This window comes from Rissa tridactyla, chromosome 2 (assembly GCF_028500815.1).
Source record: "Rissa tridactyla isolate bRisTri1 chromosome 2, bRisTri1.patW.cur.20221130, whole genome shotgun sequence".
Classification (NCBI taxonomy): domain Eukaryota; kingdom Metazoa; phylum Chordata; class Aves; order Charadriiformes; family Laridae; genus Rissa; species Rissa tridactyla.
This window is the reverse complement of record NC_071467.1, coordinates 132,680,402-132,704,642: the sequence shown is the minus strand read 5'-3', so window position 1 is coordinate 132,704,642 and position 24,241 is coordinate 132,680,402. Positions and strand designations below refer to the sequence as shown.

The 24,241-nt window shown below is 40.6% G+C and overlaps 1 protein-coding gene across 3 annotated transcripts in view; it reads right to left on the bottom strand.

Annotated features, from left to right (window-relative positions):
- The window catches only part of IGF2BP3 (insulin like growth factor 2 mRNA binding protein 3), a 116,598-nt gene that overhangs the window by 8,572 nt on the left and 83,785 nt on the right, over positions 1 to 24,241 (bottom strand). For all 3 annotated transcript variants that reach the window (XM_054190480.1, XM_054190481.1, XM_054190479.1), the window contains 4 exons: positions 22,192 to 22,327; positions 20,198 to 20,329; positions 4,466 to 4,585; positions 253 to 327 (listed from right to left, as the gene is read on the bottom strand). In XM_054190480.1, the coding sequence (XP_054046455.1) occupies positions 253 to 327; positions 4,466 to 4,585; positions 20,198 to 20,329; positions 22,192 to 22,327 (463 nt within the window). The remainder of the gene's footprint in view (positions 1 to 252; positions 328 to 4,465; positions 4,586 to 20,197; positions 20,330 to 22,191; positions 22,328 to 24,241) is intronic.

The window sequence follows — 24,241 nt, the reverse complement described above, 5'->3', positions numbered from 1 at the left end:
TTTTCATGCTAGATTTGATTGTAACTTACATGAAACACCCACCAGTTTTCAGGTGACCAGAACGTGGCCTCTGATAGTACTGCATTACTCATCTATTCATCTGACATACCTTTCGGCAAAAGGAAAGCAAAACCCAAGTATTTACACTAACATTCTGAATAAAATGATGCTTGGAACCAAGTGCTTTGTTTTCAATATTGTCCCTTACAGTCCAAAGGCCACTACAGACTGACAAGTTTTTACATGTTGTACCTTGAACTGAGCTTCTGGAGGTCCAGTGATGATAACCATTCTCAGCTTGGCATCTGGTCCTTCAGCAGGGGCAATCTGGAATGGATAAACATAGCTTTTGGTAGCTGTCTTTTGAGGGAATAGTTTAAAGCCACCTCCTCCCCATTTCAGTCTCACATTCTGTTCAAGAGTGAAAAATTATTCGTTACAGCAGCAGCATTACACTTCAGTCACGACGGGTTTGTTCTCTTTAAAGTGCATTAATTAGCTATAATAAAATATGGAGAAATTGGCTAAACCATAAGCAAATTTACTTCTGAAAATTAAAGGCATAGCTACTCATCCACATATGGCAAAATCCCACAAGCCATTTTCATGTGGTTATGAGTGATGTAAGACATCTAGCCTTCAAAAAGACAAGTCTGGTTAATAGACCCAGATTCTCATCCCTACCCACTAACTCAAACAGTCTTTCTAACAAGTTTTGCTCATTAGCAAAAGTTTGCATCCGTCCCCCTGAGAGCAGAAGATCACTTTACTGTTGTAACTAATCAGATCCAAAACATTCCTCTATACTGGACAATGAGTTCGCAGTTTCCAAGGGGTTTGTATGTACAGCCATTTATTTGTGTGACCCAAATAAAAATTAAGCTCCACCAGAGCTGAGACAGAGACTCCTGTAGGGTCTTTAGCAGTTCATGTCACCACAGAAGTAAGATTTCTGTGGGTGTTGTTCTCAGACTCCAGTGGCATTAAATAATTCAAACTAGCCTCTGACATTCTGGATGAATCTTTTGTTTATCACAACTGACATTTCCATTGTTGCGTCTAGTATTACATGGCCACTGTTGAATGGGCAATATATTAAACACTACAGGATTTCATCTTAGCTGTTGGCATAGGGATGTTATTCATATTTAACAGCTGTAGTTTATTTCAGACAAATTACCAGTCACCATGCATCATTTTCACTAAAGAATTTTGCTAACCAAAGTTTATATAATTATTCATATTGTACCCTAAGATGGAGAAGACATTACATACTAGTTATCTGGTTTGCATATTTACTTTTCATATGATTTCTGCATTCCAATTGGCTATATCTAAAAATACACATTCATTTTACAGCAGTACATTTATAAGACATGACATTGTGGTAAGGGCAAGCACAGACTAAATCCATTCATTCTTTGGAGCACAAGTATTTTAGAGGGGCAAAATTTCAAGGCACATTTGGAGGCAGCTGACTGAACAGAGCTCAGCCTGCTAATTGCCATTCATGTAAAATGGACATTGTAGTTTGCCTCTCAGTCACCTCATGTTTTCTTTATGACCACCAGCGCCTTAATTGAAATTTTAGGAAAAATATTTTCTATCAAGCCGTTGTTACACCTTACAAGTGTTCGAATATTCTGGGACATTTCTTGCTTTGCTTTTATCTTCGAATGTCCTGTTCTCAGAAGGTGGAGTAAAACATGGCTGAGGGCTGGGAAAGAAACATGTGCCAACTAACATTTCAATGTCTGAAGGGGCAACCAAGAGATTTTAGTTTGAATTTTGTCTGTCTGCTCTTGGAAGGAGAAGTTATATACATACAAAAAGTATCAAAGTGGTGAATTTTTAACTTCTGAGAGAAATAGTGTTACATTCCTAACCAGAGAACACTCAGTCTTCCACATGCCAAGTCACAAGCTGACAGCTTCATACACCCAAAACCTACAATGCTCATCCCAACTCCTTCAGAGACAGGAAGGGCTACTCTGGAAATAATTTGTAACTAAGGAGATGCCAATGGTTCCCAACAGGTCCCAGCACTGTCATGCAGGGTGGGCAGCAGACAGCCCAGAAATCTCTGCCTGGCTCCTTCGCTGAATAATTCGGTCTGCTGGAGTCCCACACCAAGCCTGCATTACCGAGCAATGACGCCTGGCGCAGGAACACAACCTGAACTTGCCAACAGCCACGCGTGCCTCTGAAGCGATGGGCTGGCCACCACAGCCTTATGCAGAACCCCTGTGTATCTGCAGCTTATTTAGTCTTATTTCATGGCTAACGAGTTTCATCAGATCTACAAAGCTCAGCACGAGCACAAACAAAATGCATGTGGATGTAAAATGTTTTCATCTGTAACAATCTATAGCACAACTCCAAACGAGTTCAGTGTCGTGCACAATGCCTTACTTCTTCCCCGCACAAAGTACAATTACTGGAGTTTGGCAAGTTAAAAGTTACTCAGGCAGCACTTCCTCCAACTCTTAGCTAAAAGCACAGATTCCCTGATGATTCACAATTTTTTATTTTGCTCAGAAGTTATGACAAAGGGCAGGTGGTCAACACAAGGGAAGTTCAGAAGTTTTGAATAAGTTGCTGCCGACACATTTAACACTTACTTTCAGGCGAAAGCAAGTGTGCTGCTCCACGTTGTTCAGTCAGATCACAGATGAAGTTGCATTTTTATTTTAATCAATAAGCATACATGCAACTTCCCAATTTAGCAAGCATACCCTATATATGTACAGTTCTGTTAAGATTTAATCTTATTTACACACACACACAAAAAAAATCTTTACTTTATTCCTAACTGAAGGAACAAAAGACCAGAGAGACCAGAGCTTTAGCAAACTTTTAACTGAATTTCAATTAATACAGATATGCTAAATGTGTTGGGTAGAAGGGTGCCAGCCAGTAGAGGAAGCCTGAGGCCACTGTTAGCCAGATGTGTGAGAAACATGGGAAACTCCCTTTCCACTAAACTGTCTTCCAAGGACCAACTAAAGAACTAGTCTGGACGGGTTTTTGGAGGTCCAGGTTATTTCACATTTCTCTCTCCACCTAGCAGTACCTTCCATATACCACTTAATCTTTAGATACAAACTACGGGAATGGAGAGAGAAAGAGGAAACGCACATGATATCTCATACCTCCATGCAAGACAGATTTGATGCAGAAAAATCAACAACTCCCACTTCCTTCTATTCTATTTTTTGCCCCTAAAATATGATTATTAGTACTCTACTAATGTAAACCATCTGGGTAGTGTAACAACTATTTAATGTGCTACTCAACAAAGGATGGAGTTGGGCAGCGTGCCAGCGGGCTGACTGGCCAGTAAATGGATCGGCATTCGGCAAACCACACACAACACTCATTCATCAGGGTTCCCCAATTATTTCACTCTGCACACTTAGACGAATGCCTTCCAAGCCAAGCCAACCCTTGCTGGCTTCACCAAGCTCAACTCAGCACAGCCATCTCCTGCCCCTGAACTCCCAACTATTGACAGATCCCTACACCATTAAACAGGCCATGTCTCCTGACCAAAACAAACTGAGATGACGACATTTGCTTCATCTGTGCAGGAAAATGTCACAAACTAACAGCACATAACAAAGCTACACACTGCACTTTTTTCTTTTTCCTTCTTTTTTTTAAATTTAGGCCAAAACATTATCTTTACAGCAGAGAATAGCAGAACTATTTACAAGAAAAAAGATCAAGCGTCTAGAGAAGATACTTGTAGTTTTAAAGGCATTAGTAGCAGAAGCCTTCTGCAACTGCAACTAGTACTAACCTCTATATACAGCCAAGGAGAATTTCACCAAATTGGCTAAAATTCAAACTTAAGCTTCCTTTAGGTCAACCTCTGCAAACCGTCTTGTTCTTAGCTACACTGAGGTGGTCAACACACAAACAACTGGATGTTAAAGCAGGGTGCCAAGGTAAATGTGATGTTAAAGAACTGACTGACCCCAGGAGCTTGGAGTGCACATGGGTGATTTTAAAACACGAATGCTTCAGCCCGGAGCCATCCGAGCTTGAAAGCTCGGACCAATCCATCTGGAACAGAGCAAAGGCAGCCACGGCAGTAGGAGACTTCACCTGTGCTGCTGTTTTTAGAGGGGGAATTTGCCTCATCAATTTTCACTTTACCAAAAGCAAGAAAAAAGCCTTTAAGCAGCGCATCATTAAGACTTAAGTCTGTTTCTAAGAAATCGAGACCACCAAAGTAGTTTTCTTTGCAGCTTATATTTCACACCTCAGGAGACGTTTGAAAACATGCTTCTAATTATCTTGTCTCAAGGAAGATTAAAAGATGATTTATAAACAAATGTACCATTTATCACATCACATTCTAAGCACAGAGTGGGGGAGGACATTCACGAAAACATGGCTTGTGCAAACTTGCTGGAAGCGTCATGTAGAATAGAGAGAAAGTTAGTCAGTGTAATAATACCTTAATAGATGCGCCTGCAAAACGAGAAAGTTGTTTGATGTGCTGTCCCTGCTTGCCAATAATAGCTCCAACTGCCAAGGCTGGGATGAACAGATGAACAGTCTCAGACTCGGGCTGTTGCTGTGGGGAAGAAGGAAATATGCGGTGAATGTTTTTGAACATTACGAATCAGACTGACAGGAAAAGGGGTAGGGAACAGGCATGCATGGAAATGAGGGGGAAATCTTATGATGCCCTGTGATGTCTGAATATTAAGGGTCTGGCTTTTTCTGGGAAACACAAAATTCACAAAACATGAGAGAACAGTTCGAGCCAAAAGAGGATTCTTTCATAAAACAGTTGCAATTTTAATATTTAGAGTTTTAAAAAACGATCGAGGTGTTGCTTCTTCGCGAGGCTTTCATTCTTACCTGTCACTGCCTGGTTGCTCTTCCACATGCAGGACTCTGTAGATGAGGCTGCTACAAGTGGAGGGGCTACAGCCTGAGCAAGCAAACTCTTTCTAGTTTTCCTAGTTATTTTTTTTAATTTTAGATTGTGCTGAGAGCGGCACAAAAAGCCTCAGAGTTACATATATGCTACAATTTCCTTTGTGTGGGAGTGATCTGGAACGATATCCAGCTTGAAAACTGCCAGCGATTCCTCCTGTGTAACATTATGCAACAGTTGGAGCCTTGGCAGCAGGCCTCAAGCAGGCTAGTAAATTAAACGCCAGATTAGGCGTTTTTAAAAGCCAGAGGACCCTAACGTTGTGCCCACTGGATATCAGTCACCACTGCAGTTCCCCATTGCTTTCAGCCAGACGTCCCAGCTGGAGAACACAACACAGTACTTGAGATACTCTCTACGTGCTGCATAGTGGTGATTGAACCGCAGGGTTACATATGCCATGATAAACCTATAACTATTTTCTCAGCCTCAGGAGAGTTTGCATAGGAATAACGGAGCACCGAGTACCCGCTGCGCTGCCATACCATTAATCCATCCACTTACATCGGGGTTACTTCTCAAAAGCATTTCACACAAGCCCTTCTTTGAATTAGGAGGTATTTAAGACTCTCCCTTTTAAGGCATTTCTTCCCTCTATGTAGCCCTCTAAAGCATTTTCAAAATTTGTTTCATTCATCCTCAGCAAGACAAAGCCATCAAGCCTTTTTCCCCACAGGGGTATTTGAAGGCAACACAGCCATCCTCATCCTCGCTTTCGTGATGCCCACCATGCAGACCTGCCCGAGCACCAGCGAGCAGAGAACGGGGGACAAACCGTGCTCGTTTAGCTTTCCTCACTTGTATATTTTGGTAGAGATACAGGCCTACATACAAATGCTCAAAGCAGCCTTTTCTGCGATATTTTCAGAAAAAAAATATGCTATATGAAACACAAAGCTAAAAGCAGCTACAATCCTAAAATAAGCTTTTTTTTTTTTAAATTTCAGTAACTTCTTTCAAGGGGAAGCAAAGTCCCATTTCATTAACCATAAACAAATCAGAACAAAATGCTTGTTTCCAAGTTTTACCACTTTATTTTTGGTAAACACAAGTCAACTGCAACCTCAGGGGAAACAAATTCCAGGCACGGCTCCATGTACCAGGTGAAGAAACCCCAAAATAGGATATTGAGAATAGAAACACATTCTGCCAGTCGCTTTAGGTGATCGCAACAGTTACACAATTTCCCCTGTGTTTTCACACGTACAAGGCATCAGGATTCACAGTCAGGGTATGTTGATTCAAGCCCACGTTTTCCCCGGACATAGGTTGGAGCCCTCCACACCCAGCCTCCCCGCTCCCCTGCGTGCTTAGTGGCCAGCAGGATTGGAGATCCAGATGATTTTTAATGCAGGCAGTGGATCCCTGACCTGAATAACCAGAGAGCCACACAAGCGGCAGTCCTGGAACAAGGGAGGAAGCAACAACAATTAGGTCAGGGCACGGAAAAAGGTGGGAACACCCCTTTTAATCTGCTTACAAATCAGTTTAAAACGATCTCAAAACTACGCCCTGAAACTACATGTTTGTAATGAAAAATACCAGTCACTTCAGTATATATGTTAAACCGCTTTCCAGCGGATTACTCATTTTCTCCTCTTATTATTACAAACATCCTGTGAGTGTACTCATAGTAAGTCCTTTTACATGTTCATCATGAATACAGCTAGATTTCCAGTAATTTGGAAATGCTACTGTAGGTACTTAGTTGATCTCACTTTGGAAAACTGTTTCTGAATGGATACAAATTCACGAGGCATTTGTGGGGTTTTTTTCTGGTTTTGTTGCAAGGACCCATACTAACTGCACTGGGTGTAGAGGCAACTTCTCTTTCCAATCCAGGTGCAGACAGCTTAGCCACCCCTTGCTCGCTCATCACCTTGACTCCTACCTTCCATTGTTGACACATGCTCCAGATCCTGCAAGAGTCCGCTGCCAAAGTTTTCTCTCCCACATGCAACTCCAGCCACCTTCTTCCAGCTAAATGTTGAGCTGATGCACACAAACTTTCCACCTAATTCCTACAGCACTGCTACAAATCAAATAGATAGCTTGACTTCAAGAATTTACACAGCTTCTACCTAAATCCACCTCCAGACACATTTCTCTACCATAGAAACAAATCAAACTTCATTACTTTTGTTTGCAGATATTTCCTGCCTTCCCTCTGTTGCCCATCTGCCTGCAGCTAAGTCTTCCCCTCTTCTTCCCAAAGCTCGATTTCCAGCTACTTTCTTGGCTAGATTCAATTCACCACTGAAATTCCTTTCTGCTGTCTCACCCCTAAACATGAAACATGGGCAGCAAAGGCAATGAAAGACAGAAGATGTACATGTGTCTTTCCAACTGTACAGTCAGCTCACTGTAGTTCTCTCCTTCCTCATCATTTTAACTTATTGATACATTTCAACTTCATTATTTCCTAAAAGACTTTTTTATTATTTTAGCGTGAGTGAGTGAGGTTCTTTAATATTAAACTTCCATTTTGGTGTAATAGTTATATATGTTTACTAAGGAACAGTGGAGAATCTGTTGATACTGAACTGTTTATACATTGTAATTTTTCGAATTCTGGTCTGCAGGAACACATTGGCACATATGTATAACCAAATTCATCTCCAGTACAACATCATGCAGGATGTAAAGAAATTATGTCCATTTCCTTACCCACACCAATTTTTAACCACTCAAAAACCATACTGTTTGATTTGTTTTAAAGTACGAACATCAAACACAACAGCTCTTTCTTCTGGCAGAAATGAAGTCTAGCTAAGACTTTCAAGAGAGTATCAAAATGTCAAGTTTAATTTATTATCTGTCCACCTCCTTAGCCACAATAATTTTAAAATCCTTTTGTATTTACTGGAAGACTGTCCTCCAAGAGAAACACATCAAAATGTAATGCAATGACTACACCACCCATCAATCTTACAGATGCTTCTGAGGATCTTAGGATGGAAGAAAATCAACTATAATTTAATCTTCCCCATGTCATGCCACATAAGTCATAGAGCTTTCCAGGAACTTCTAGCACGAGTTATATCAGAAATAGATTCCTAGATCTTAAACATATGTTAGAAGCACTAAATTTAGGAAATTAATTTCCCACTGTGTGGAATCCGAGCTTCAACGTTCACTCCCTTAACAAGGCCAAGTTTGCTTAAACATATACTTAAAATTTTAAAACTAAAATATATATGTGTATATATATCTTGGAGAATATCCGTCTGTATTGACTTTAGAAAGCATCCTGTAGTTTGTTTTTTACTTCATAATTTTAAGGGTCTTAATGGTATAGTTATAAATTTAAATAGTTTTCAGGTTTTCAGTCTAAATGTTAAAGTGAGGGCATTCATTACTGAAGGTATAAAGTTCATTAAGTCATGGAATTAGTCATCAAGTAATTTTTTACAACAGTAAGGTCTGCTCTACATGGAGAATTCTGTGCAATTTTCTGCTCTTCCCCATTCACATTATTTTCCTCCCACATAAAATAGTTTGTTCAAGACCGGCCCAGCCCTGGGAACTGACAGAAACGTGGAAAAAAAAAATCTTTTAAAATAGTAACCTAGGTTTTCCAAGACGTACAGACCATACATTCACCCTAATGCGTGAGTAACTGTCTCACAGGTCTGTGATGCACAGACCACCTCTTCTCCCCTGGCAATATTTGTGGGATGGGTTTACGACTAGTCCACCCTAACCTTGAACAGGTTCGAACAGTATAAAGCAAGCTCGATACTCTTCCAGACAGTGGGGTGGGAAGCCTGAATACACTTGAGGAATACGGCTTTGGGGAGAGAAGTTTCTGCTTCACATAGCTGTGGCACAGTTAGTCACCACCAAGTTGTTTACTCAGATCGAGAGCTTCTCTTCTTAGAATTAAAAAAGCATTAAAAAAAAAGAAAGAAAAAAGAGTACTCCAGAAACCAAGATTCAGAAACCGAGATTTCTCAGTTCTAAAAAACAGATTCTTGAAGAGCATGCTGACCAGAAACAATTAATTCAGTTCATAAACTCTGATAATACTTGCTTTGTTTCTACAAAAATCAGTATGCTTTAAACACAAAACAGGCTTGATAAGTTTTCATCTATATCCAGCACATTTAACTAATGAAAACAATTTTAAATGCTGTTTTTGTTCATTAATTGGATTCCAATTTCCATCCAAATGTAGCCTGATGAAAATCAGAAGTTAAAAATTAATCAAGCAAATAACAAAAGCACCATTCATCATTTTTTAACAGAAAATGGAAAAATATATTAACCAAAGCAAATAGCAAACTGCATACTTGTTTAAATAGAAAGATATATTCACTATATTAGCAAAGGGTAGCTATGGTGGTACAGACTACACTAAAGCTTTCAGAAAGGTAACTAAAGTACAGATGTAAAACTTGATAAGTCAACTTAAATCAGATTTCCTGCTTGCTCATGTAAGTCATGATTGAAAACAGTGATCTAACACAGAGATGTAAATTAATCTACCTCGTTGGATGAAACTAAGCAACTACTTCTGCACACCAGTAGCTCTAATGTTTTAAGACTAGTCCAACTCTTTTTCCTGTAACAGCTTGGATACACCTTCTTCCATACCTCCTGCAAGTCCCTGAACACCAGCCATCTGTCCCCAGCCTAAGAGCCCACACCAACTATTTATTTTTAAAATTAAGTAAATAAATTCCCACCATCTCCATCCCAGATCTAGCCTAATTTGTTCCTAAATCTTGTAACCTCTGGCTTCTTCCCCATGATACTGGGCTTGCCTGGAGCCCCTGCACTGCAGGTACCATCATGATGGTCCCCCTCTCTCCAACCAGACTCTGCAGCCCTACAGAAGATTGTCCCAGGAAAATCGCTTCTCTGCTGCCATCCTGACCATGTTATAGTTTACTCTTAGCAAACTGGCTTAGCAGAGCAGTCATTTCTTAGTTTCCAAAGCCTCAGCTGGAGTAAGGCTCTTCCCCTCCTTGGGATATTACACCATGCCCTACAGCATGAGGGCTACTTCTCCACACCAGAGCTAGAAGGTAAGGGCTCCCAGCCAAGAAAATTTGCAGATTCACTCTTCTTTCCGCAACTCTTGCTTGCAGAGTTAGAAAGATCTGTAGAGCCCAACAGGTTGCCCTTGGGATAAGCTTAACTGTAACACTTCTGCCAAAGCCTGGTGCATCAGTCCTACAAACCGCCCAAAATCGCACACAAGAAGAGCTTTCCCCTTACCTGATAGATCATCAGAAGGAAAAGCATTCCTCCTCATCTCACACTTGCATGACAGCCAAAGCCTGACCAGGCAAGGTCGTAGGTAAAAAAAGTAGGTCCCAAACCACTATAGTTGGAGGAGTGGACATTGTATTTGGAGAATGGCATTTTAAAAAACAAGAAAAAATGAACACACACACACAAAAACAAAACCACAAAAAACCCAAACACCACCAAAAAAAAGTTTTGTCTCCTCTGTTCTTCCTGAAGATAAAGTCCCCTTCTCTTGCTTTCGGCTGATGCTGCTGCTAGGTCAGTCCACAGCTCCCTCAGTCAGCATGAGCGCGTGATCCCACCCACTGCAGGGCTAGTAAGGGGACATGTTTGTTATTTATGCCCCTAGTGTTAACTTGAGCATTAATGTCAGTCTTTGTCTGCAAGCCTGCCAACAGTACACTTTTTTTTCCAGTCATGTTTTCAAGTGTCTCCATAGATCCCTTGCTCCATCAAATGTACGTGGTTGGTAAATTCATGGCAACACTTGGGATAAGGTTGTAAATCTTTAAAAATATTGTACCCACTGAAGTAAATAGGATTTTGTGCCAAACATTAATGGGAGCAGAATCAGATCTTTGCTGGTTTCTAAGCTCATTATGCATCTCTGGTATATGTTTTCATTTACTCTAAACGCATTGCAAATGAATTACCTTAGGATAAGACCTTTATTTTAAGTCACAAAGTCACGTTATCCATTTCTAGCCAGTTCTTTTAGCTGTGAGGGAAATAATTAAAAACTATTTTAAGACTGTATGGAACAGCCTCAGCCAATGTTTGGCTACCATCTAGCCTAGCGGGTTATTGGTGGCTTTTTTTGTTTTTAAATAGTAAACAAATCCACTTTGTGAAGTAAAAAAAATACAACCAGTAGATGACTGCAATGAAGAGTACTCTCTTGCCATTTTCCATCTTCCCAACTGCCATGATCACCATCACCAAGGCAAGGCAAATTTACAGATTACTCACTTGGTCTTCAGAACACCCCAAGCTTTGTCAGGAAGTGAGGTATCATTTTATTCAAACCCTCTACCAGACCCAAAGCCAAAATTTAAACCATGTTTTTGCAACGCACTGTGAAGAATTATACTGGCCTACAGCTATACTAAATGGTCTTATTTACTTAGTAATAAAAACTTGCAGCAAGGGGAAACCAACATTAAGCCAAGTGTTCTTGCAGACATTCCAGTAGGATTCAATGCATTAATAAAAAGTCAGCTTTTGACACCAGTGAAAGAAATCCTAGTGTGTTCGTTTTCCAGTACTAACGCTAAAAGTTTAAGCCTTTGTTGGAAACAAGAGACTCATTAAGGAAAACTTATTTAAAGTCTTGGTAGATAGGTCTAAAGCGATCCACAGTTTTACAACATCCTTTCAAATATCTCTTGGGTCACCATCTTGTACATCAGCTAAGGTGTTGCTGCCAGTGTGGGTTAACAAACTGAAGTGTGAGCTCCCCCCACCCCTCTTACGCTTTTCAGGTTTGTTTAGAACAGACTTAAGCCCGTGCTGCGAGTCTAAAACCTTCTGCCACATTCACTACCTGAAAAGCCAGGACTACACTCAGAAGGCAACGGACAGTTCTTCACTGCCAAATTCAGCCAGTCAAGACCTAGCAAAACAGAATTTAAAAGAAGCAATGTGTATTTTTAACTTTGCTCTGGACACCCTGAAGCATCACCCATTTTCCCATGCACAAACTGCACTGCCACCATCCACCAAGGGCTTCATGTTCACACAAACCCCAGATTGATGTGAGAAGCAGGAGTGGTGGGAAGGATTTCCAAGTACAACAAGGGACTCCCTCACAGCATGTTCAACATCATGCTTGCAGCAACCTTTTCCCAGTGTGGCCGAGAGCTCCCCACACTACCTTCCTCCACCATCCAGGTCTCTGGGCTGGAAACCTGCTGTGTTCAGGGCAGAGCTGTCTCCCCTTTACCCTGCAAGCATTACTGCTGCATCATGTAAGAAACACTCGTGTCTCCACACGAACCAAGAGCATGGCCCTTTCCGAGGCAATCAGCCCACAGCAAGGCCATGCAGCTCTACCTCTCCCTGCTCTGGGTGTCCTGAACAGCCAGAAATTGTGCCACATGGGTGGGAGCCCTCTCTCCAGTTAACTGAGCTGGTCCTCTCCTCTTGGTTGAAAACCCAAGCAAAAACCCCTGTCTGCATTTCCAATTTGGGGACTACCACATTTCAACACCTGAAACTCAAACACAGCTGGTTATTATACAATGGTCAGTACCTTAAGTGAGATGCTACTAAAATCATCTCACTTAGTACTACTCACTCCATTTCTTGGCTCTCAACTTTAGTACTTTTCATCACCATCGTCTTCTACCTGGCAAGCCATGGGGATCTCCTCAGACTACTAGAAGTCACTAACAGGACCGCACCTATCAGAAGCGTTTCCAACATGAAAACCTAGCCAGGAATGAGGGGGTAGAAATCACAGAAGCAGAGAAGGAACATTTTCTGGCAGGCTGGTTATAAGGCATTTCACAAGCAGGAACAGGTCTGACATATTTCTGAACATGGCATGAACTTTTTGTTTTTGCAAAATCTGATTGGCCACAATGCCAAAAAAAGCAATCTGCCACCTTTTATTCTGAACAGACAGCCAAAAGCAGAAATCAACATAAGGAACAGATTGTGAAACTACGTAAGCAGGAATTTTGCTGGTCATTCACAAGCAGCAAACATAGGTATTTGGTGCTGCAACACTGCATGACCACCAAAACAAAACACTTTCACTTCAAAAATCATGGCTGTGACACACCAGCCACATGGGTACTCCAGACTCCTAGAAACTGCCCGTGAAATCTGTGGCTTTGAAAGATACAGGTGCTCATCTGCTCTGGTTTACAAAGACACTCGTTCTCAGATTCCTTGGCAGCTGCAAGAAAAACAGGTTGTGAAAACACAGAAAGGTCACTTATTTTTCCATTATGTTTAATGAACAAACAAACCAGAGATGGAGCCAGCTACACCAGAATGAGGACTTGACCTATTTTTGTTTCTGGCCTGAAGGAGCTCAGCACACTGTAGTAACAAAATATTATTTGGTACCCTAAGGAATTAAATTTCCCATTTAGTTTAACATTCAGAAGATGCTGAGCCTGGTACTTAGAGCTTGAGAGTCTGAAATGTTCAAGGGAACACTGATTAAGTCTTCTTCCCACAACAAGAATCTGTGAGCAGGGGACCAGCAGGGGACCAACACAAATTCTTATTCTCTTGTCCCGAGGAACTACAAGTATTCAAACCTGCAGTGAGGAAGAAGCCATTTTTATTTTAGAAAGCACACGTTACTAGTTAGTGAGGCTATTTGCATTATGACAACCTCAGAACTGTAAAAAGAGCCATTAAGAATAACTGGAGACTTCAACACTTCAGAAAAAAATACCAACTGTTAACTTGCCAGATCTTTGTACATCATACAGTGCCAACTGCATTTTTGCTTCCCTCACTGGGGGCCAGTCTATCTCCAGAGGCAGAACAGTTTCTGATTACTCCGGACATGGGTCCCTGCCAACACAGCATGGTAGGAGCAGGAGACTTCAAGGTGGTGGGACGACCGAGATTTTCTCCACAGGGCAAAACAATCCCACAATGTTATTCACCATGGAGCAAATTTCTTAGTTGTCAAAAATGCATCATTTAAGAATTTAAGAAACTAAGCAGCAGAAAAGGTGTCTGTAAGGCACTGAGGTTACAATCTTCAAAAGAAGTCTAATTAGCTGGTAGTGGTTTTTTCAGACAATTTGTCCTATAGTGCCCTCCTCAAGATTGTGTCTGCTGCACATGTATGGTTTTCATTTCACTGATGTAAAACCATTTTATAAAGACACCGCCAAATCCTTATTCATTCCCCAAACCACATCCTCTTTTGGCTGTAGCACAGCTCCTCACAAAACCATCTACTGCTTAACAAACTAGCCAAATTAGGGCAAAGCCTCTTACGACTACACACATTATGGATGTACATAACACTACTACCCCTGGGTAGTTTAGATGTAACAGTTGCACGAGCTAATCCTATCAAACCCAGACATCCAAAGGAGCCCAACTCCACCAAGTAAGAGTCAAAGTACCTGGAAACATAGGACAGTTTTTCCTCTTCCTTGGCTCTCATCTATGCTCAGGGCATCAAATGAAGGCCCTCAATGAAGCAATTTTTCATTTTAAATTACTTTTCTTTCCTGCCAAAAGCATAATACAGTTATTTCTTCTCTCACATCTATGTGATATAGAAGATCTCTTCTTTACTATTATTAGGAAAATTACTGGAGAATAAAGGAGGAATCTCTCTCTTGACCACAGCATCTTCTAAGGAGAAAGTTTTCCATTCGCATGTTCCTCACCTGCAACAAAAAGCTTCAAGAGACGGCAAAAAGAATAAAGGAAAGCAACCTATCAGCCTAGCTGTACAAGACTTTTTTGTCATCAGAAAAAGGTGGTTTGATTTTGTAGTTTTGTTTACTGTAGGAAACTACCTTTTTTTTTTTCTCCTTCCTAGAAGTCTCTATACATATCACATAACCTGAAAATTAACTGTGAGGTCAAAGGAAAGGTTAGGAAGAGTGCATTTTGAGGGTAGAGCTTCAAGAAGCTACAACGGGTGTGCAAAAAGACCAGTAGAGAAAGCAGTCCTACTGCAAGCAGAGGAGCATCTCTTCTGCTCCGGAAAGGTAGCTAAGGTGAAGTTGAGCTGTCTCTTACAGGACCTTACAGATGCAGGAGAGCAGCTGGTGTGAACTCCTCTTGTGGAGGAAAGTTGCCTACTTCTCACCTTCCTGTACGTTTGAATACATCCGCCATGTAACAGGCAGGGACCCTTTAACAGGTGAATTACTTCTACCACCCTGTTTCAGGATGTTCAAGGGCAGGATGAACTCTCTACAGGTTAGTTGTCCTTCTCCCATGCCCTTGTGATGCCAACTTTCAGACCCAAAAGCTACAAGAGACACGCAGTCAGATGTACAATTAAACACACAAAGTTTCAATTATAAAAAGAAGGGTGCAACCTGCTTAAACCCAGTAGATGAGCTTAGTGTATTTAATTGCATGACTGTACACAGGTGAACTCTAAGACACATAATTTTTGTCTGTTTAGAGCTTTAAAATCTTCAGTGTTGCAGCAGAACAAACTTCTATTCTTGAGATGCAAGCATGTGCATATTCTCCCCAAAGTTCAGAAGACAGAAGCAAAAACTTCATCAAGACGGCTTTGAGCAGTACAACTCTACATCTGAAGCAGTTTAGCTGGGACACGCTACTACAAAAAGTGTTTTAAAAAGTATCTTGTGGAGAACATAAGCATGGGGCATATTCACTTTTACAGAATCTTACTCTCCTCCTCATACGAATTCCAATTCTTTGTGCAGGTGTTCAGCTCATGACATTCATTACGAGTGACGATGAGCAGAGTAATGAAACTATTAGCAATTGTGTCAGAACTGCAATGCACAGAAGCATTTAAGTGCAGAATTAAGGAGAAAGATTTAAGGGTAGACAAAAAGTGGTGGTTCTCCAGACCCAAAAGCAGCTGGACAAGACATCAACTACAAACAGGCACAGAAAGGCTACTGGTCCTTAATATGGTCACACAAGGGCACACATTCATCAAAAAAAACCCAAAAACTTTTGTCACCGGGATCATAAGAATAAAATCATGCCCATTTGACAGCAACAAGAATTTTTAACTCCTAACATTCTTAACCGAGACATTCCTTAAGTCCTTTAAGTCCCACTTCATCCTCAAACCTTAAAACATTTCAATGATTCCCACACGTTCCAATTTACCCATCTTTTTGGAGGACAGAGAAAAGTACATAGATAATGGATTTTTGCAAAAACAGACAGTAAAATTCAGGAATCAAAACAATATGCAATTCCATTGCATCCCTTTTAAACAGCTACACAAAATGAGTGCTTTTAACAGGTAGACAGAGCTTGGACTTTGCAAATAAATTATACAGTCGCGGTACTAAAAATTGTTGCTAGTGATAGATAAATATATAAAAAAAAGAATTGTTGTCCTGCACTAGATGTGGTGCTCAGATGCTGTTAGCCACATGCAGCAGACACGTGTGCTTATAACTGTAAACAGGCATACACCAAGGACAGCCTGTGCCTTCCTGTACGGACTCTACTGCCAGGACAAAGTGTAAAGCAACAACCAGCTTCTTAGTGAGACAGAAACTGCATCTCATTTGATTAAATTAGATGAGGCTCTACGCAATAAGACTTTGGTGTTCTCCACCATGGTTCACACCATTGTTCTCATGGTTAACATCATTGTTCTCCTGAATGTGACCCAGTCCAAGCAGCTAAATGCAAACCAGTGTTTGATAACATGGCCATCTCCTAATTTTGTGACAGCAGACTATTCCTGAAGCAGTTGCAGAACAGTGTTTATGCTCTTGCCAAATACACCTTAAAGTTTTGCATGAAGAGGAAGAGGATGAAGCATCACAAAGCTCACGTTAACACAGCTAAACCTATCAAATTACTCAGTCCCAAACTCCTGAATACTCAGTTTTAGGAATACTTGGCTATAGCTGTATATATGGGTGTTCAGACCTGTCACTTTAAGCTCTGGCAACGTAACAAAATCCTAGATCTGTTTACTAAGCAGATTTTTCTCTTTCCACCCATATAAAATAGCAGCCTCAGGAATGTGACAGACACTTGTTTCAATAATTAAGATGACACCTCAGTTTCTTTGAGAACACAAGGTCACAGCAACACCTTGTCACTAAAAAATAGTACATATGAAGGATCAACTCCCTACGGAAACTCTTCTGCAAATGCCCAAAGCTTACCCACCTACATCTTCTGACTCAAGGGAGAACCACTTGTGAGTCCATCCACACAATAAGGTGAAGAAAGGGTCCATACGTTCAAAGATATTCCAACAAAAGCTTCATAACCCTCAGGCACATCATATCAGGGTCCCAAGGCTCACTATATGGTTTATAAGCACATATTCACAAAAGGATTTCAATGACATTAGATGCCAAGAGGCCTCTGATGATGGTGTAGCTGAAATTGCTGAGGAACACACTTTTGCTCAGTCAAACAAACAGGAGACAGCAAAGAGCCACCCATGTCCAGTCCTGAGCAGAAAGCAAAATTTGCACTGATAAAAATAAGCAAGACAGCAGCAGGATACACTTATACCCTGATGCCAGCAGTGTTTTCAGAAAGGATTTTCAGCTGCCTGAAAGGGATATCCTCAATGCCAGCTAACCAGTACTCCCAAGCGTACAACATCATCCATGCAAAACAACCTAAAGGGACTTGGGCTGCCCAAACGGTTTTACCAAAAACAAGGAACTTGGGAACCAATAGCGCATAGGTAAATGGACATAAAGCCTCCCTGTGATTTCTTCGCTAATGCTTTTTGTAAGGCCTTCCTTCCCTGAAGCCTCTTTTACTCAGACTTTTATCGTATTTTTTAAATCCTTTATGAGTTCTCCTAGATCCCCCTTCTGTGGTTACCTTTAGCCTTTCAAATTGTTTCCATTTCTTTTTCAAAATATAGCCAGCCCTTTTCTTTTGTTCTTTCTGCTTCTACATGCCCCAATACCCTACTTAATCAGGGCCTTAAAAATTGTTCTACTAGAGAAAAAAAAACAAGTATTTGAGGAGAGGACTAAAACTCAGAAATTACAGAAACTAAACTTCATGCACAAACAGGATTTTAAAGTCTTTAAAAAAATTAAAAATGGAAACTTTGTTTGCTGGAAAACTGCATCCATTAAAAGATAAACACATGCTTTTCCTTGTTTTCCCCTCCCCAGAGAGGAACAGCTACTCCAAGTAATCTGAGGGGCTGACTTGCCTGAAGCCCCCAGAACCACCTGCTCTTTTGCAGATAAGGTCACACATAAGTCAGAAAATATGATATAGTTTCAATTGTTCATGTATTTGTTTCAGGAGCCCTTAGTTTCAGGTTCAGGGACTGTCTTGGTGCCACCCCCAACCTCCACAAAAGCCATCAGAGTTTATCCTCTGAATCTGTGAGTTTATCCCTTTTTTTTTTTTGCACGTTATCTCATCATACATCTAGAACAAGAGCTTATTCCGAGGACTGAGCAAACAGCATGAACAGGAGCAAGAGAGAATTCAGGCAACGTGGTTCTTCCAGCTGCAAAGTTCCCACACTTTTACACAATGACACTTGTTTCTTGATGCCTTTTTCCATATGTTGCCACTACCCTACTTCCAGAAACCTGGAAACTGCCAGGCCAAAAAAGGTGCATCTAGGTGTGAGAAACGTGCACTGGCAACAGAGGGACAGGCATGAATAAGATTGAAATCACTAAATTCAGCACCGTTTATGTGCATGTTTAAAGCAAAGGCAAGAAAGAACCACAACAAAAGGAAAAAGTGGGAAAGAAATTAAAAATAAAGCAAGCAAGGAACAGAACTGTAGGCTTACAGTTAAATGCAACAATATCAGGAATAGCAAGGTAGTCTGCAAATCTGGAGTAAAAAAAAAAGACTACACTTTTCATACACTAAAGAAAGTTACATACTGTTAACAAATCACTTCTAGTTTCTCTTAAAAAAGAAGAAATAAATTGAGGCAATCCATTACCAGAGATGGCATTTTATCCAATACAATGAAGTAGAAAGCTGTATCTTTTTAGTTTAGTCTCCACTCTAATCAAAGCGCAGACGCTCTGGGGGCAGGGCGGGAGGAAGAGATTTTGTTTGTCATAAACAGAGGCACTGCTATTAGCAGTAAAATAACTGAGTATAAACGTATTTCCGTTGTAGTTTTCATTGGAGCACTTTTTCCTGATAAAGCCACTATTCTACTCAATATAGTTTATAATACATTTGTAACACCCAAGTTGTTCATTCCCACAAACAATGCTAGGAGTGTGGAATTTTTCCTGTTCTGTACAGTGACATTTTCTTGGCTTCTTCCTCTGGGAAAAATATTTAGGCAACAACTTCCGTTTAGTGCAATACATATAGACACACTTGAGTTATTTGATAAAGTTCAGTGTGCTGCATTTTGACTTTTCTAGTTCACGAAGAGTCTCCCAGACTCAACGCCCTAGATGTTACTGTTGAGCAAAGAGGAGGGCACAGTCAGCCCCGTCAGAGTTCGTAAAGCTCTGTCATCCACTTATTTGAGTTCATTTTGAAAATTCATCTCCCATTGAGTTGCTAACAATAACCACCACCACAAACAGGGAACAGAGATGAAAGATCACCTTCTCTGTGTAATGAGGCTGTCTTTTCTTGACTATCGGAGCACCATCTCTTTCTAGAAAGACTCTGGAGCCTTCTGATACAGCAAGTTATTGTCCGCTCCATAGCGGACAACCTCATTTATGATTACTAATCAGCACTGGATTTGAATAAGATTCTGTTGAACTTTTTCACATATTTCTTAGAGAGCAATGTGGCAAGTAAATCACAGCTTTCTCGAGATCAATCTATGTCATTTAAATCCTGTATATTTAGCAATATTGCATTTCAACAGGCCTGTACATTTATAAAACTACTACATTCAAACAAACATTTTAGCTTTAGATCCCCGCTTTATGACAGGAGATCTTTTTTCCCCCCCTTCCATATCAACAGGAATATAACTGCAGACTAGCATTATTAATTGCAAATTCCAGCAATTTTAAAATTCCATTTTATATGAGATTTCGTTCTGTAATAACTCAAGTTCTCTAGAAGAAAGGATTTTTCTAAGAAATACCATTTTCTGGTTTCACTGAGCATTTCACTAAATGACCAATCAATGTCTGTTCCCAACTGCAGCCACATGAAATTCATTCAGTGTACAAGCAGGAAGACAGACAACATTGAGAAAACTGACAGAATCCAGCTACTAAAACACCATTCCCAGATCTTTGTGGTAATTTGGCAAAAATACAAAGTGATTAGTTTTGAACAACAGCATTGTACAGGTTACTATCACCATCCACAATCAGAGATTTCCCTTACCCCAAATGGTGGATATGAAGCAGCAGCAGCAGCGGAAGCAACACTCACTGCGGGAGGTGGTATTCCTGAAGAAGAAGGTGGGAACAGACCCAAGGCATTCAGATTTAATCCAGGAATTAAATGTGCTTGAAGCTGCAATGGCAGAAGAGTTATTTAAGATTTACAATCCTGGTTATTAACTTTAATCAAAATCCTAGTTGGCATAGGCTATTAACCTTTTCAGAAGACATCAGTACGTTATTTAAAAAAAGAAATTTCTTCTCCATTATCCCAAAGACTCTGCTTCAAACCTGTTTCCCAGATATCTGCACAGACCAATAACATTAAAAACACGTAGAAGGAAAGGCAGTTGGGAATCACTTGCTACAACTTAATCAGTGAAACATATGACATACTTGATAGCAAAAAATTCAGACAATAGTACAATTTACTTTGAGTGAACAAAATTATCAGAGAATATAATATTATCTTTTTTGCTTTTTACTAGAAAGACAGCCCTGTAGAAACAGAGACAGCCCACGCACAAGCCCTGACTTTTCATACACTGGGGGTATGCCACACTATAGCCCCATCCTCCCTCCCACGCCTTGTAAAAGATGAAGTAGGATACTCCCAGTGTTTGCCGGGAAAGCATCAGCTATAAAGTTGCATGTCCCTTACTTGACCACACCTGAGAAAAGTGGCAGCATCATGTGGTGGGAAGCATTGGTTGTCCGTAATACAAAATTTGACAGTACCCTTTTTCCAGTTTTCCAAATTATTGCCCAGTAATTTGACTATGCTTTAGTCAAATTTACCTCAGCTGAAGACAGGCACTATCTCAGGCCATCAAGGTAAGCCACTCATGAGACACCAACAAAAAACCCCAAAAAAACTTCACCAACTAAAAAACTACCCTAATAATCACTACAAACTAAGCTGGAAATCCATCCAGTAACACAGGTAGTTTTCTGCTTAACATCTTTGCCAAACAGCAGAGCAGCCTCAAGCTCCCCCCGTGTTCCTGCTCGCTATATGAAGCAATAACGTACCACTATAAAATACTTTATGTGTCCTTGTGTGGTTTGTGTCCTGCAATTTGATTATAGTATGGGAGAGAGGGGAAAAGCGGGGAGAATATTCTCTCCAGCCAGTAGGGAAACCATGAAGAACAGCCATTTCTAGAAAATCAGATGCTACCATACACTGAAAAAATATTTCCAGTCTGATTCTAGACCATAAGATTTGGATACACGCACAAAAAGCTCTTCATAGCTTATCAAAAAAATCTCAATCATTTCTCAATATGCATTAGTAATATTTTGGCAGACTAATGAGGTGCGTTGTTTTTATTATATAATCTCCAATCATCTTTGAATAACTAAATGCCTTTATCATCCATATCAAGAAAAACCTTAATAAAGCCTTCTTAATTTGAGGAACTAAAAGCAGGACAGATACTTCTTCCATACCTTGTTACACTTTTAACATGAAAGTAGTGATTCCCAGTCTCTTCAAGAAACATACAAACTACAGCACATAAACCACAACAGTACATAAACACACATTCCGTCAGGTTTTTGCAACAAGAAAAGAGTGCAATGCTCGTTCATTTCCTCAATCTAAATCAATTTCTCAGTTCCCCTTCTCAAAACAAACCAGAAAAAGCCTTCATTAAAATAGCATACATACATAAGTAACAAAAAACCTCGCTCAAGTCCCACATATTAATACACAGGGCAATAGAGAGATGTTGCAACAGGGAAATTCTGATGTGGTATTAGGAAAGAAGTTTCCATTGTGAGGCAGGGCGTGGGATGCCCAGAGACTGTGGACTTACTACCCATGGAGGTGTTCAAGAGGGGACAAGTCCCTGCACAACCTCATTTAACTCTGAAGGAGACCCTATATTGAGCAATCCCCCTGCTGGGCCAGGTGACCTCCAGAGGTCCCTCACACCTAAATCTTTCTGTGGTTCTAGCTCCAGAAAGGGCCCGTGCCACAAGACAACTCACATTCATAGCAGCAATATCATTTTCATAGGACTCCCTGATTTTCTTCATAATTTCTTCCTCAGCCTTGGCACAAGTTTCAATACTGCCTTTAACTGTAATGGTCCTTTCCGGATTATAGAGTGTCAAGTCCTGCAATCTGCAAATGAAACAGAAGCACAATTAATTCGCAAACAGCGGAGGGTAATCCAGATTTATCATTTGAGTGCGATGACATCCGAGCGTGTCGAGTTTGCCCTCCAAAGAGCACAGTATCAATTCATAACAGGGCTCAAAACACAGTTCTCAGAGAATCTGGAGAAACCCCGTCCTCACAGCAAACGCAACAAAAACCACCGCCACAAGGTTTGGCATCAGATGGTTGAGATGTGCTTAGGTGCAACACAAGGTGGAAACCATCACGCCCTGCAGGAACACGAGCTGCAGAGCAGTGCAACACCATTCAGCTTCACACTCCACACCAGCCCTACCAACAGAGAGGGGGCTTTTAGACATCCCAGAAACACAGACCATAAGGAACTTTCTGTCCTTGAGAACAGTAGTGGATCCCTTAAGGATGGGGGAGGGGAAAAAGCCCAACCCTCAGTGAAACTGCAGGAGAGCCTCCAAATCCTCATAACAGGAAAACCAAAAGCCGTGTGCGAGTCAACATTTGCTGTGAAACACTAGTAATTCCTCAGGGAAAAACGGAAGGGATACAAAATTAAGCTAGTGCTTTGTTAAGTAACACGCACTGACCTACTATGGTAAAAGGGAAAAAACAGACTGGGAAGCTGTGGCATATTCATCTACTGAGAAAAGGTGAGTTGAAGGGGTTAAAATGAAAAAAAAAGAAAAAAAAAAAAGAAGTCAGAGCAGGATGCAGGAGGGGTGAGTGAGGAAGCCCGTGGTAGGAAGGAGGAAGGACAGAGGAAGCAACATGCACGGCTTGCTTTCTTGCACAGTGGGCAACATGGCAACCTCTGCATCTCAAGTTATGCAGCAACAAGCATCCACAAAGCAATCCGTAAGTTTCCAGTGCGAGCACTGAGTTACTGCCTCAGGAAGAAAAGTGGTGAAAACATCCCAAAGAAGAGAGGAAACATTTTCCCAAACCAGCTGCCTTACTTTAACTTTATGGACAAGCTTACCAAAAAGCCTAAATGAAGAGATCAGGAGAAAGACTAATTAGACAAAGCAGAACCAATGGGCATGTATGCTATCTTTTACGTACCAATTAAACCAGGCAACTTCATGGGGCTATTTTGGGCATAGCATGACAAATATGATCTTGAGGCCAAGATTTAAATGTAAATAAACCATTAACTTGCTGAATTAAAAAATACTCAGTGAGTGTTTACAGACCATGTGTTATTTGTGTCATCAGAAATAAAGACAAGTTGGTTTCACAGGATGAAGACCATTATCCCATTTACCCTGTAAGTATTTTTTTTTTCCCTTTTAAGAAATAGCATTAACAGTCTGTCTACTGTTTGCAAACAAATTGTTTATGCCAACACATTTAAGAGAGCATGCTTGTCTTACAAAACCTATTCTTCAAGCAGACTTATTTGGGTGCTTTTTCTCCAATTGATTCACTTCTCTTCCTCAGACTAATTCCATAAAGGTTTACACACCTTCAGGAAAGCCTTAGGTTCTTTCACCCAATTTTGAATTTCCTCTTTTTGAGGAACCTCATTCACTCTTAGCTTCCTTGCCTTTATTTCAGGTTGGTTTTTTTTTTTCTTTTCAGTCTCCTGCATGTATTCACACCTCTTCATGTATCTTCATGTGTCTTCCAAACTTTCTCACGTTCCTACAGCCTGTAAGCCCCCTGGCTAGAGCCTAAGTCCAGGATGCCCTCGAATGCTTGGAAGTTCACACCAGAGTATTCGTTATTCAGAACAGAAGGTTCTCTGAGGACATCACTCCAGGGTAAAACTACTATTAACAGCCAAGCTTCTACAGTGATGTTGATCTAATCAGTGATTTGCAGATTTCCAATGAGAATGAAAACTCCTGTTTAATCTCAGCTGAATTTGAACAGGTCTCAGTTACCTTCACTAACTCACAG